General features: G+C 43.6%; 2 protein-coding genes across 2 annotated transcripts in view; one reads left to right on the forward strand and one right to left on the reverse strand.

The window, feature by feature from the left end:
- Positions 1 to 13,900, forward strand: part of LOC118431479 (proteasome adapter and scaffold protein ECM29-like) — a gene marked incomplete at its 5' end in the record, with an annotated part of 55,163 nt that overhangs the window by 27,708 nt on the left and 13,555 nt on the right. The window contains 15 exon segments of the mRNA XM_035842719.1: positions 2,993 to 3,161; positions 4,840 to 5,039; positions 5,704 to 5,805; positions 6,833 to 7,045; positions 7,287 to 7,346; positions 7,512 to 7,566; positions 7,906 to 8,020; positions 8,383 to 8,451; positions 8,693 to 8,810; positions 9,235 to 9,405; positions 11,969 to 12,048; positions 12,421 to 12,529; positions 12,768 to 12,815; positions 12,922 to 13,043; positions 13,462 to 13,624. Coding sequence (XP_035698612.1) covers positions 2,993 to 3,161; positions 4,840 to 5,039; positions 5,704 to 5,805; positions 6,833 to 7,045; positions 7,287 to 7,346; positions 7,512 to 7,566; positions 7,906 to 8,020; positions 8,383 to 8,451; positions 8,693 to 8,810; positions 9,235 to 9,405; positions 11,969 to 12,048; positions 12,421 to 12,529; positions 12,768 to 12,815; positions 12,922 to 13,043; positions 13,462 to 13,624 — 1,794 coding nt within the window.
- On the reverse strand, positions 9,429 to 11,640 carry LOC118432294 (complement C1q tumor necrosis factor-related protein 1-like). Its single transcript, XM_035843833.1, has 3 exons — positions 10,930 to 11,640; positions 10,377 to 10,457; positions 9,429 to 10,219 (listed from the first exon to the last, which is right to left on the reverse strand). Exons 1-3 carry the CDS (start codon positions 11,114 to 11,116, stop codon positions 9,747 to 9,749), a joined length of 741 nt encoding a protein of 246 aa, XP_035699726.1. The 5' UTR covers positions 11,117 to 11,640; the 3' UTR covers positions 9,429 to 9,746.

The raw sequence follows: 13,900 nt of genomic DNA on the forward strand, positions 1-13,900 counted from the left end.
TACAGGTTCGTCTTTAGGATGCCAAGTTGGGTGTTCCTGAACACCTCATCCAGCCGGGAGACTAAGTGGGGAAGGTCATCAGAAGGATGCTTCTTCACATCCCAGACGTAGAGAACCGGCATCGCTGGGAGTTCCAGCGTGCGTTTCTTCCGGCTCGTTGTCTCCTTATTGGAGTCCCAACGACGCACAGCCTTCAGTTTTGAAGGTGTTCATCCCTGAACTGAGTGGAGGTTGGTCCTGGCTACATGGACGATGGCAACTGTTGACAACTAGAGTCTGGAGCTGCTCTCACCTTGGTTCTTCCCGAGCAGAGACGGCGCAGATCATCTTATCGTCTTTCTGGACGACAACTGTTGACAACTACAGTCAACAGCTGCTCTCAACCCAGGTTTCATCCCGAGCAGAGTCAACGCAGCTTTTCCCTAGAGTCGGCTTGACTCTATGCTGAGGGCAACTTGGTCTCTGACTACAAGGTGCTGGAGTTGCAGCATCTAGCAGACAACTTTCTGTTTTCAGACAGAATCATCAGAGCAGAGAAGTTGGCAGCTTGACGGGCAGAGCACAAGCCACAACAGTGTCAGTTGGCACACAACTCTCGTCTCTGCACTTCAGAAGTCTTCAGGTGTCTGCTCATCGCAGTTCCTCAAGTGACAAGAGGAACTCAGCTTCTTGGGCTGCCGTCAGATGCAGCTCAGGTACGCAGAAGTCTGGTGAAGACATCAGTTGTACAGTCACGTCTAGAGTGCAGCCCTCGGCAGTTCTGCAACAGCATTCCCACAGGAAGACACTGGTCTGTAGAAGAGAGGTCAGCACACAGCAATCGGGACGGCAGGACACCTCATCAGTCCTTGGTTTCTACAAGGAGATGGTGAGCGGACACAGTCTGCTCCTACAACTCAACAGTGATGGCTCAACTGAATCATCCAGGAGGTGCAAGATCACGGTTTTGCTAAGGGTGATCTTCGACCTGTGGCAGTGGTACACAGACAGAGATGGTCTGTATCAGCACAGCACTCCCCAGATGGGGATATGTGTGACAGGACGTCGGCTCCCGGCATTACCTGTAGCCACGACTTGGACTCTAGATCGACATACGTTCTTGAGTCTTCAGGCGACATTTCCACTACTCTTAAGGGGGTGGATATGTTCGCATCCTGAACAACTCCAGCTACCACTGTAGGTTGACTCTGGACCGGCTAACGTCTAGAGTTTTCAGAGTACTTTTCTACTTGGTTGGAAGGTGGATCGGTTCACACTCCGATCAAGCCAACAACTGCAAATGGAACGACTGAAGGCAGATGTCTACCTTCTACACATTCTTCTGATTGTTGGGCAATCTGGGAGATACAACAGGATGAGGTTCACCTACTTCTCATCACTCCGGATGAGACACAGCAGTTCTACTACTCACACCTGCTGGAGATGTAAGCCCTGCTACTCCTTCACATCTACTGTCTACTATCTTGAGTGTGACTCACTCAGAAGTAGAGTGACTTCAACAAGCTGCACAGCATGTTGCCGGTGACAGTACAGTCAGTACAGACTTGTGCCAGCACTACGCAGTTTCCTGAGGGCGTACTGGGGTTTTTGGAGTACAGATTCAGTATTCCTCAACTTGTTACAACTTGAGTAGCTGGTGCAGTCAGGAGGACTAGGGTCCCTGCATCTCTAACACACTGCTGGTTTTCTTACAGTTCTTGTGTGGGAAGTTCTACGGTCAGGACCTTGTTCTCTACAGATCTACAGATCTTCAATCTACAACGCAGAAGGTCAACCTTTAGGAACACTCCTGCTGGTAAGGCGTTTCTTATGAGGGACGGCCAGCTTTACCTAAGTATGTTTCACATGGAACATTGGTAAAGTTTTCTAATAATGGTTTTTTCCAGTGAGATCCTGGCACTTCAGCTTGTTCATTAATCATTATTTTTACTTGGCAGTAAGAGTTCCAACTCTTCCTTCTTGGAGGTCAAGTACAAGAAGAGTTTCTTGACGGATTCAGTGTCACCTTCAATAAGTTGTTATGGTTCCATGGTAAGGTTTGGTGGCACATGTTGTGTTTGCCAAGTTTTTTGCCGCGGGGTAGGAGAATTCTCCAGTCCCCTCTATGGAAGGTCTAGGTGTCAACAACTTCAGTCACGGTTTATGTCAGGATTGTTTGTGTGTGCTGGTTGGAGCCACATCAGGCCGTGACTCCTGCAACCTCTGTGGTATGATTTATCTCTGTTTCTACAGGAGCCAACCTTGGTCATACCCAGTTCCTGGACTCTCCACAAGAAGTGCTTCTGTGGTTGCTGCGGCAAAGGAAGAGGGGGGGGGCTCGTTTGAGTCAACCATCTGGTCTCCCTCTGCTTATTTGTGAATTCAGAAGTCATGTCCCTCTGCTTATTTGTGAATTCAGAAGTCATGTGATTATCTTATTTCATGTGATATCTCATTTCACGTGATATCATTTTCATGTGATATATATCTGACATCTGTCATGTAATGTCTTCATGTGACATCCATGTGATATCTTATATTCATGTACTGGTCTTATGTCCTGGCCTCAGGCTACAAAGTCACCTGAAGTCATTCTCTGATTCAGTCTGACTGACTAACGAGAGGATGCAGGGGACAATTAGAAATTGTACTAACCTGTGCAGGACAGGTATAATTGTCCCTGCATCCCTCGTTGTCAGGCAGACTCCCTCCCTGGCAGGTAAGGAATTTTTCTTGTTCCTGTGAAGTCCCTCCCGAGACTGCTTCGGCCAGGAGTTCTACAAACAGTAGACTGATGCGCATGCGCGGCGAGGAATCATGGGTAACCCGTGACCTTTCAACTTTGGGAGCTACCAAGTGAGGCTATATGGGGGTGGTCAGGCTCAGATACACCTGAAGTCATTCTCTGATTCAGTCTGCCTGACAACGAGGGATGCAGGGACAATTATACCTGTCCTGCACAGGTTAGTACAATTTCTAATTGTATTCTTATTGTGATGCTTGTTACTTCCAGTCGCCCGAGGTGCAGCATGGGTCAGTGCTGGGGCTGGGTTATGCCATAGGCCGACATCTGTACATCAAAAGGACTCAGGTTACAGTGGAAGATCTGGAGGAAGAGAAGGACCATGGAGCAGCCACTGGTAACATCTCTGACATGGAAGTGGCAGCAGTCAAGGCTATAGGTGAGTTCACTAGTGCTTGAGTAAATGCTTTTGGGCATATCTTATTACCTGGATGTCTAACCTTCATTGGCATATTTTGGAAAGACTAGTTTTGATGAACAGTAACTATCAGGTGAAAAGTAATACAATGTATTGTACTGTGTATTGTAATACCCACCATTATTTTATGACTTATGCATCTTTGGTGCAGTTCATTCCAACTTTAGAAGGTAGACTCTCATGTTGACTAGCATCTTTTTATTGTTTTTGGTGTGTCTGTGTGTGTCTGTCTTTCCAGATTTTTGTAGTCAGCATAACTTAAGAACCTCTGTATGGATTATGATGATATTTGGTTATTGGGAAGGTGTCGGGAAGATGAAGGTCAAGGTTGATTTTGGGCCCCCTTGTATGTCATTGTGATCTTTGTACTGCAGCAGAACTTCCATTTTTTGTATCTTTTGACCTGGACATGCTATCTGCTATAAATTTACAGTCAAACCTGCCCGAGCGACCACCTCTTCTCAGCGACCACCTGGCCATTTCGACCGCTTTTTCTCGGTCCCGATTTTTTTTCCCATTGACGTAAGCATTAAGCGACCTTTTCTCAACGACCACCTGGCCAACGCGACCGCGACCGGCAAAAATGGGACCCATAACGACCGCGTCATTTTCAACCTTGAGGTTTTCATCGATCTTTGATGATAACTAGCGCCATTTTGTGCCGAAATCGGCCAGTTTGCGTCGATGTTATGTTTAGAATAAAGATGGCGGCGGTCAATGGGGAAGTCTACTGTAATATGGGAGGAAATTTCGTTGTAAGAAAATCCAAATTTTGTTGTTACAGAAGTTTTTTTTTAAATCTCCATCATTATAAAAAGAACAAATGCTGAAACGCATATAGCCTCATACCTTTTTAAGAAAGATCTGTGTAGCTCATACCTTTTTAAGAAAGATCTGTCCATGTTGCATTCCTGCGTCTACGATCGTCTCAATATTTGTACACTAACGTTTTAGACAGTAGGGGAACTTTGATTCTGTCAGTTACCATACAAGCCTTTATGCGTCGCTGTGTTCTTTATCGCCGTATCTGAAATAACTACCGTGTACTTTTCGCGTGCATGTGCATGTTGTATTTGACATTAAAGACCTCGCTTACTTACTTCTTTGCGTGCGTGTGCTTGCTATTTGCCATTAAACACAACGGAAACCATTTATGCTATGCATCGGGCATGTTTTGAGTCGATACTCTTCTCAGCGACCACCTGTCCAAATCGACCACTTTTTCCCAGTCCCCCAGGTGGTCGACTTGGGCAGGTTTGACTGTTCATACAATGCAATCTTTGTCTACCACAACAATTCTATAACATTGTAATCATTCTGACTTGCTAGCTAGCATAAGTTTTCACTAGTCTAGATTCACTGATTGAGTTGAATTTTTCTTAATACCAGGGCTGTCCCAAGGACCCTTCCCTTTGTCCTGGGGCAGAAATTTGCTTGTTGGGATGGACAGAAATTTCACCCAATCCATCCCAAAAATCTGAACTTCACAACATGAAACTGATGAAATTTTATTTTTGTAAGCTTAAAATTACACTTTTAACAGCAAAATTAACAACACAGGCTCCAAAACAATGAGAGGGACAGCCCTACTTAATACATGTACATTATGTTTTTGTAACTATTTCGTTGTTGTTTATAGTTGAGATGCTGGACAACCCCAGCAGCCTGTTGGCTTCAGCAGCCTGCACTGCCCTGGGGGAGATCGCCAGGAACGGGCCACTACCACTGCCCACGGGAGGGGTGGGCAAAGGCAAGGGGAAGAACCCCAACCCCTGCACCAAACTGGCCATTGTGGATAAACTAGTGGCAAGAGTCAAGTCAAGCAAGGACTCCAATAAGGTACACAAAGTATATAGATTAGATACTTTTTGCCTGGGGAGTTTTTGTTATGTTGTTACTACCGGTAATCCCTTTATCAAAGCTACTGTACATTGCCATACCTAGACAGTAACATTGTTTTTCACAAAGTGTAGATAATTTTTACGAAGGGGAGTTTTGTTAAGTGCCTACAAATCTCTTGATTGAAACAAAGCACTACCATACCTTGACAGTAACATTGTTTTTCACAAAGTGTAGATAATTTTTACGAAGGGGAGTTTTGTTAAGTGCCTACAAATCTCTTGATTGAAACAAAGCACTACCATACCTAGGCAGTAACATTGTATTTCATCCGTTACCTGTGCGGACTAGTTGGATTTAGCTAAATATACAGAAAGATCCAAAATTTATGTATGATGTGTATGTCTGACTTGGTCTAGTGAGGCAAAAGCTCCTGAGGCTATACCTGATATCCTGCTAATATCATGTCTGAGCTAAGGATGAATTGTGAGGAAAATGCAAGGACCAATATAGAGGGTTAACTTGTTTCCATACATAACCATGGCAGCTCGCTCCAGACCCTTGCGATTTAGCCCCGCCTATTGTAAGCTCCTCGCAATTCAGCCCCTGGCTGCAAAGAGTGAGTAGTCGGCCCACCCAATAACAATAACAATCCCTGTCTCAGCTAAAAGAACGTCTGTGCCAGACCCTGGGTTACCTGCCGGTGGGAGACCCTGACTTCCAGCACCAGAGAGCTGTGCTACAGGGCCTGCTGGAGGCTGCTGAGGTGAGTAATAAGGAATCTCTCCTCTAGCAGTTTAAAGTGGTGTTGGATGCAGTGGTATCTTGTGCAATGTAGAACTTTGATTTGTACTTCAATGAATTGACCTTGCTTTGCGCAACCAGTAAATTGTCTTTGGGCTTTACACATTATTTTTGTAGTAGGTACAAGCTGCATAACACTGTATTAGATACTCATTTTCACCCGAGTCGAGTGAGGAAATAGGTGCAATTTTCAAGGGCACAACATTAGGGCCTAGAATCAATGGATGCTAAGTTAATAACCTTAACCACAAGTCAAGACCACATTGCCATACCTTGTGCACTGGTTCATCTAATACTAATATTATGAAATATTTCCAGGTAAGAGCACCAGAGCTCCACTTCACAGTGGGCGAGGCGCTGGCGTGTGCGGCCCTGGGGCCCCGATCTGGAGCAGGCAGGGACATGTGGACTGATTACTTTGTACAGTATCTAATAGTATGAAATATTTCCAGGTAAGAGCACCAGAGCTCCACTTCACAGTGGGCGAGGCGCTGGCGTGTGCGGCCCTGGGGCCCCGATCTGGAGCAGGCAGGGACATGTAGACTGATTACTTTGTACAGTATCTAATAGTATGAAATATTTCCAGGTAAGAGCACCAGAGCTCCACTTCACAGTGGGCGAGGCGCTGGCGTGTGCGGCCCTGGGTCCCCGATCTGGAGCAGGCAGGGACATGTGGACTGATTACTTTGTACAGTATCTAATAGTATGAAATATTTCCAGGTAAGAGCACCAGAGCTCCACTTCACAGTGGGCGAGGCGCTGGCGTGTGCGGCCCTGGGGCCCCGATCTGGAGCAGGCAGGGACATGTGGACTGATTACTTTGTACAGTATCTAATAGTATGATGTATTTCCCAGGTAAGAGCACCAGAGCTCCACTTCACAGTGGGCGAGGCGCTGGCGTGTGCGGCCCTGGGGCCCCGATCTGGAGCAGGCAGGGACATGTGGACTGATTACTTTGTACAGTATCTAATAGTATGAAATATTTCCAGGTAAGAGCACCAGAGCTCCACTTCACCGTGGGTGAGGCGCTGGCGTGTGCGGCCCTGGGCCCCCGGTCTGGAGCAGGCAGGGACATGTGGACTGAGGAGGATAAAGAATACCGCACGGAGGCTGGGGCAGGGAGAGGGAAGGATGAAATGGCGTGGATGGTGGGGATCGTCTTGGAGAAGTACAGTCGGGACCAGAAGCCTTGGATCAGACAGGTACGCCTTCTTTAGTTTCTCCTCTTGATGCAAACATCCTGTTCATCTGGGAGTTTATTTAAAGGTTCAAAATCCGTAGTCACGGAACTAGAAGATGTGGCTGCAAATGATTTAAGGGTTATGGATGGATTTTGTAATGAGCTGGTAGAAGTAGAGTTTTACATTTACTGCTATGTACTATTGTAGGAATTACAAATTGGTTGCCTGATTTCATTATGTACACTTTTCCCCCACTGTACAGTCTGCAGGTATCTGGCTGCTTTCTCTGGTTAAGAAGGCAGGAGAACACCAAGTTATACAGGTACAGGTACCACCTGATCTGTTATACATGTAGGATACATGTTACATAGACTCATACAATGTATGTTTTTGTTATGCTTACCTGATGTTTTTATTGGATTCCATTTTTGATATCTCTATTTTCTTGGCCTGTTTTGATTCTAAGAACTGACTTGCTTTTGTTCAGGGTCGTCTGAAAGAAATCCAGAACATCTTCTTGAACCTACTATCTGAGCCTGATGGTAAGAATTTATCTTAAAAACTTTTGTAGACACTTCAAAAATTAAAGGACACAGTTGTATACAGATATGGTAAAATAATAAGCTTTTCGTACCATAAGAAGGTGCTGTTTTGTGACTGATGCAAAAGTATTGTACCAATATTCAATCAGTGCTTGAATAATTCCGATGTCTTGTTCAAGGAAGACATTACATACAGAAATTCTATATAATTGACCTTATGAAGGGGTAGAGATGAAACAGTTTAAAATGAAAGTATGCTGCCACTGTAGGAATTTACTGTGATATATAAAGCCAAACCATCCCAGTGGTGCTAGGTTTGACTTGTGCCCTGTGTTCCAGACCTGACCCAGGACGTGGGGTCCAAAGGCCTGGGGCTGGTGTATGAGCGAGGAGGCAGTGGGCACAGGGATGAACTGGTGGCACTGCTGGTGGATACTCTCATGTCTGGGAGAAGGTATGGGATGGGACAATTTCATTTACAGTACCTTGTTCCTGCTGTAAGGATACATCAGATTCTATGCATCTAAATCTGTACTGGTTATAGCAGATTGAAGTAAAAGGGTTGCCAGTTGAGAGTGTTGATGTTTATGAAATAGCAAAGCAAACTTGACAGTACTTGTGAAAAACTTGCAAATGATTCTTATATTATGCTACCTCCTTTTTTGCTAACTGTAATGTGAACTAGCCCCCCCCCCCCCCAAATCTGATCATAATGTAAAATTGCCACTAGCCAAAATGCATCATATAGGTACAAATGTAATTCCAAACAGTTGTCTAGTGGATCAGTGTTTGATACCAGTGTTGTTGTTTGTTCAGATCTGCCCAACATGTGACAGGAGAGACAACAGTGTTCCAGGCTGGAGAACTGGGAAGAACACCTGGCGGGTGGGTAATATTTTACACAGTGATGTTACAGTTTTACATTGTACTCACATTCAATGTACAGTTGTACAGTCATGTAGAATATTCTTCGTCTTAATTTTGGAGGTTTTGAAAAAAGCTTAGACTTGAAAACCAGCAGTAGAATGGAGTCTTGCATGCAATTTCAGCAATAACGTGCATACACCAAAGCAGACCTTGATAGCCATGAGAACTGTAAGAATGTAATCTGTTATTTTGTTGACAGGGAGACCATGTCCACCTATAAGGAACTGTGTTCACTGGCCAGCGACCTAAACCAGCCTGACCTCATCTACAAGTTCATGAACTTGGCCAACCACAATGCCATGTGGAACTCCAAGAAGGTGAGCAAATTCTGGTGCTTAAAACTTTACTTTGAGAGACTTTCTATTTAAACTTTGTATGATAGATAGGTTTAAGTTAGATATTTGATTATAACTAGAATCATTGAAAGAACATTAAATGTAATTGCTGGTGGTAGTCAGGACCCTGTTTGCCAGGTCATCATTATCCATATAACATCAATGGTTATCTTCAAGCCACATGTAACCAGCTAATGAAACCACTGTTTAATAAAAGAAACAGAGTGGAGACATTTGTCCCTATCCATGATTGGATGCCATATACTCATAAATGGTCTGGTGACTCTGTCAGGAGACTCATTTCCAGATGTGGCGGCCATCTTGAATTTTCCAGTAGATATGACATAAAATACTGTAGTATATCCCTGACTGAACATTCATTACTAAGCTCTTGTCCCCACCCCAGGGAGCTGCGTTTGGCTTCAGCACCATCGCGCTGCAGGCAGGTGAACAGTTGACCCCATACCTGCCCAAAATCATCCCCCGGCTCTACCGCTACCAGTTCGACCCCAACCCCAACATTCGCCAGTCCATGACCAGCATCTGGAGCGCTCTGGTGCCCGAGACAAGGAAAACTGTAAGTACCTCAGTCTCTTTCATCTTGAGAATGACCGGGTATAGCATCTTCAACATTTATGCCTTATGAACACATAGCAATAATACCTTCTATTGGTAGGATTCCTGTTTGTATATAGTATCCCAATTACATTCATTCTCTTGTTGTTGTTGTCTCTCTAACCGCTTCAGGTTCGTTGGTATCTGGTCAAATGTGCTTTTGAAATGACATAAAATATTTTCTGTCATTTGAAAACAACCTACTTGATACAATATCTAAATAGAAAATTGTGTTATCTGTAATGAGAGACCCAGATGCATCGGGAGTTGTTGCATATGATGCTTCCATTATATAAACAGACATCATTCCTCTGGGTACAGCAGAAAGCCATTGAACGTAATCTGTCTGTCGATGTTACCGTAGATAGCAAACCTCTCCCCCCGGTGGAGCCTGAGCCACACGGTGTCTCCCCGCTTCAGTTCCAACACCACGCTCTGACTCTGCATGATGCGCCGCGGCACGGCGTTGGCGTACAACGTCACCTGACTCTCCTCCCCCCGCATCAACTGCACCCCCATGAACTTCTCAAAATAAGACTGGACCGTGTACACAAAGTAGTAGATCCCTGCAACCCTGCAGCGGAACAGCCCTTCATCTGGGGAGAAGTCCTTAGCAAAGTTCACAAACACCTTGTCGAAGGTGATTCGCTGATGGGACTCGTTCCGTCCTAGAAGCGGGTTGCTCCGAGCAACGGAAAAGACTGCTTTTTGGGGAGCTGGAGAGGGGTCTCCCTTTTCCCCTTTGTCACCTTTGACCCCTGGCGGACCAGGTGGGCCTGGAAGAGGAAGTAGCAGAATGTACAGTACTGGAATCAAGTCTTTAAACAAGACCATAGTTTCAACACTTCTATTGGTCAGCCTTTTGGTCATATGTTCGTAAATCATCTTAGACATAAAAAGATGCCCAATACCTCAAGGAAGTAGTGTTCTCACCTGTGTCACCTTGATCCCCAGGTGGTCCTATATCACCTGTATCACCTGCTTCCCCTTTGTCTCCCTGTGGACCAGGGTCACCTGTGAGTCAATCATGAAGTTTTACAGTTTAAGCAGAATATCTCCACTGAAACATACTAGTATGTACAGGTACCAAGTATTGTATCAATAACGTTAAAATTGTTAGGTTAACAGTGTGCCCAACCTGGAATTTATCCCTTTATAAATTTTTTTTCAACATTTCCCAAGGACTAGTAGACATAACTTTGAATTTAGTTACTTTTGTGTCCTATCTTGCTGTTGCACTGTTTGCTACACATAGAGTAAAACTAGTTTACAAGGGTGTCAAAATAACTACCAGGTACTGTACAGTAAGTAATAAAACTTTTACAGTATTATTTTTCACAGTGATCTCTTTACAAATTCATGACACTGTGAATTAAAATCGTAGCAAAAACCTTATTTTTCCTCTTTCCGCAAAATAAAGCTACCATGAAAGTAAATGAATTTGCAGTACATTGTCATTCAAAAGAATCCCAGATGTTGGATGTACCTTTTGGTCCTTGCATGAGGGCATAGGCAATGGGAGGTGACACCACATCATCACAGCACAGACCACAGGTGTCACTGTCACCTAGTGTCATGAGATTACACAAACAATACACAAGCACCAACAACCTTAACATACTTATCAACTGCAGCATTTTGTACAACAAACTTGAAGGGACCTTCATGTACATGAATTATATAAAATACTTTGTGGTACAAAATGGGATAGTCCATGGAGTTCAAAAAGTGTTTTAAGGTAGTACTGTAGTATTATAGAGAATACTTCTGTAGGCGGAAGAATATTTTACAAAGCTATTGTATTTTTATTTGGTCAATTTGTTTAAGACTCCTTGCATTTTTTAGACTTGCACTTTGCGCTAGATAAAATTATTTTTGTGCATAACATTTTATTGGAAGTGATGTCCCTCCCCTGTAAGGATCTGGAATGGAACATTCCAAGCTATTGTTGCCTCCCATTCATACAGTATTGTACATCCTGGTTCTGAGTGGTAATCTAGCAACAGTTGAGAAAACAGTCGGATGTTGAGGAATGAACCACTGAAATGCGTGGGGAAGCAAACATCACACAGACGATTGAATTACACTCTTCTTGGGTTTAAACTTAGCTGGCAGAAAAAAAATGTTGACTGCTCATCTCATGAGCACCTCCTTTCAGATGGGCTTGGAACTGCAGCTGCCATATTACCCCGATCTTTGAGTGTTACTAGTAATTCACAGGTTGAGTGTAGGTTTACATGTAGATACTAAGTAGCACAATTGCTATCCTTGTACATGTATTATTGGAAGAATATAAACTTTAAAGTATATGTTTGTGAATGTCAATGAATCAGTACATGTAGATACAATAGAAGTCATCAATATTGATTAGTTTTGGAGACAATGTTGCACATAACATTAGTTGCATTGCTTGATTCCCAGCTGTATTGATACTTTGCAGTTGGTATGTACCCAGAGTGGCTGTTAGAGCTTTTGTCTTTGCATCTGCTGAATGTCTGTGTTTAATTCTGCTGTATTCCTTTCAGATTGACAAATACATTAAGGAGATTCTGGACGACCTCCAGACCAACTTGACAAACAGTCAGTGGAGAGTCAGGGAGTCCAGGTACAGTACATCACTCTGATGGTATGATGCAGTAACCTTAGTATGTGTCTGGTGGACATTATTCCTGTACAATCCTTCCTAGTATACCCCTATGGCTATTGAGTTGCTATTTTCAGACAGCCTGTTACATGTATGTGTAGATATATATATATATATATATATATATATATATATTATGCTATTTTGTTCCTTCAGTGGAGATATAATGACCATGTTGCACACTATTGTAAACTTTCCAAGAGCCCTTTTGCCTTAAAATTGAAGTGGTCAATACTTTTGATCCAGAGTCTTAAACATACAGTAAGACCAGTTTGAATTTGCAGGTAACCAATAGAATTGTGGTTGATGTTTCTAATTTGGTTTCTGTCGTAGCTGCATGGCCCTGAATGACCTCCTGAGAGGCAGACAGTTGGAGGAAGCCATCATAGAGGCCTTGCCAGCACTCTGGGAGACTTGCCTTAAAGTTAGGGATGATATAAAGGTAAGTGTATAAGTTTGTCTAATTGAATAATATGATACATGTAGGGGGTGAGGTTTGGTTCTAGTGCTCTTTATTCACACTTATTCAATATCATGTTAATATGTTTTAAAAAAAGAAAAACATTAGCATATTTTTACCCAGACTCCTTCACTCTGAATTTTGCAGTTCGAAGTAGAACAAACATTGCACTATTGTAGCCTGCTAGTTTACATAAACATCTCTTAATTTTTTCCTTCAGGAATCTGTGCGGAATGCTGCTGAGAAAGCCTGCCAAGGACTGATGAGGGTAAGATTTCTGTTTCATCATCATTTACATTGTCTTTTGTAGTCAAAACAGAAAGAAGAGTACTACTGATGACTGTTGTTACTAAATCCAGTGGTTTTGTTGACAGACCTCTATAAAGGTGTGTGACCCGTCGGCTGGTAAGCTGGGTGAGAAGGCAGTGGAGCTGGTCCTGCCGTGTCTGATGAAGACAGGACTGGGCAGCAGTGTCAAGGAGGTCAGGGCTATCAGGTCAGTCTCCTGTCTGTCAAAATACTTGAAACTAGTACAGTGGGAAAGGATAGCCTGGGTACTATTCGGATAGTAGTTCTCTCCGACGTTTATTTTACACTATATACAGTCACTTCTTGCTCTGACTTTTATGCATAATACACTTTATACAGTCACTTCTCTTTCTCAGTCATTTTTGGCTTGTGTGGAACCATGGAGCAAACTGTGGCTAGAATACATGTAGGATGGATTTCACTGAATGTGTATTAGGCTTCAATGATAGTTCATCAAGCTCACGTACACAAACAGCACACATATTACGGTATCTTCCCAATGTATCTTTGTGAAATTTATAAATGCTGCTGTATATATTTGTGTGTTTTTCATGAGTTGATTGCGCTGATGATTTCTCCAACTGATTTGTTAATCTTCATTTCAGCCTGATGACGATTCTGAAGATCAGTCAGAACGCAGGGAAGTTGCTGAAGCCTCACATCGCAGTGCTAGTGCCAGCTCTGCTGGAGGCCCTGAGTGGGCTGGAGCCCCAGGCTCTCAACTACCTCAGCTTCCATGTTGGGGGAGGGGCGTCCCAGGCTGAGAAGGTGGGTGTAGAGGCTTGATGTGTGTTTCCTGTTCTGTAAAAAAAAAAAAAAAGGAAAGTGATCTCCAATCCAGTTTTAGCTCACTGAACAGCTACACATAGTCTTCCACTGGTCATGGCAGAGATGCTATGTACAGTATTTATAGGTTCATTGTGATGGGGAAATTCCCCTGGCTCCTTCTGATGAGCAATGAACAGTGAACAATGGCTTAAAGGGGCATTCCACTCCAGAAGCGGGTATCATAATTCATCAGAGAATAAATTGTTATGCTTGAAT

This window comes from Branchiostoma floridae, chromosome 15, assembly GCF_000003815.2.
Source record: "Branchiostoma floridae strain S238N-H82 chromosome 15, Bfl_VNyyK, whole genome shotgun sequence".
Taxonomy (NCBI): Eukaryota; Metazoa; Chordata; class Leptocardii; order Amphioxiformes; family Branchiostomatidae; genus Branchiostoma; species Branchiostoma floridae.

Bases quoted from the DNA above. Each gene is read 5' to 3' on its own strand.
- LOC118432294 (XM_035843833.1), bottom strand. From the start codon at position 11,116: ATGTACATGAAGGTCCCTTCAAGTTTGTTGTACAAAATGCTGCAGTTG. The intron at 10,458-10,929 runs GTACATCCAACA...ATTGACTCACAG, and splicing joins CCTCATGCAAGGACCAAAAG to GTGACCCTGGTCCACAGGGA. The intron at 10,220-10,376 runs GTGAGAACACTA...TTCCTCTTCCAG, and splicing joins TGGGGATCAAGGTGACACAG to GCCCACCTGGTCCGCCAGGG.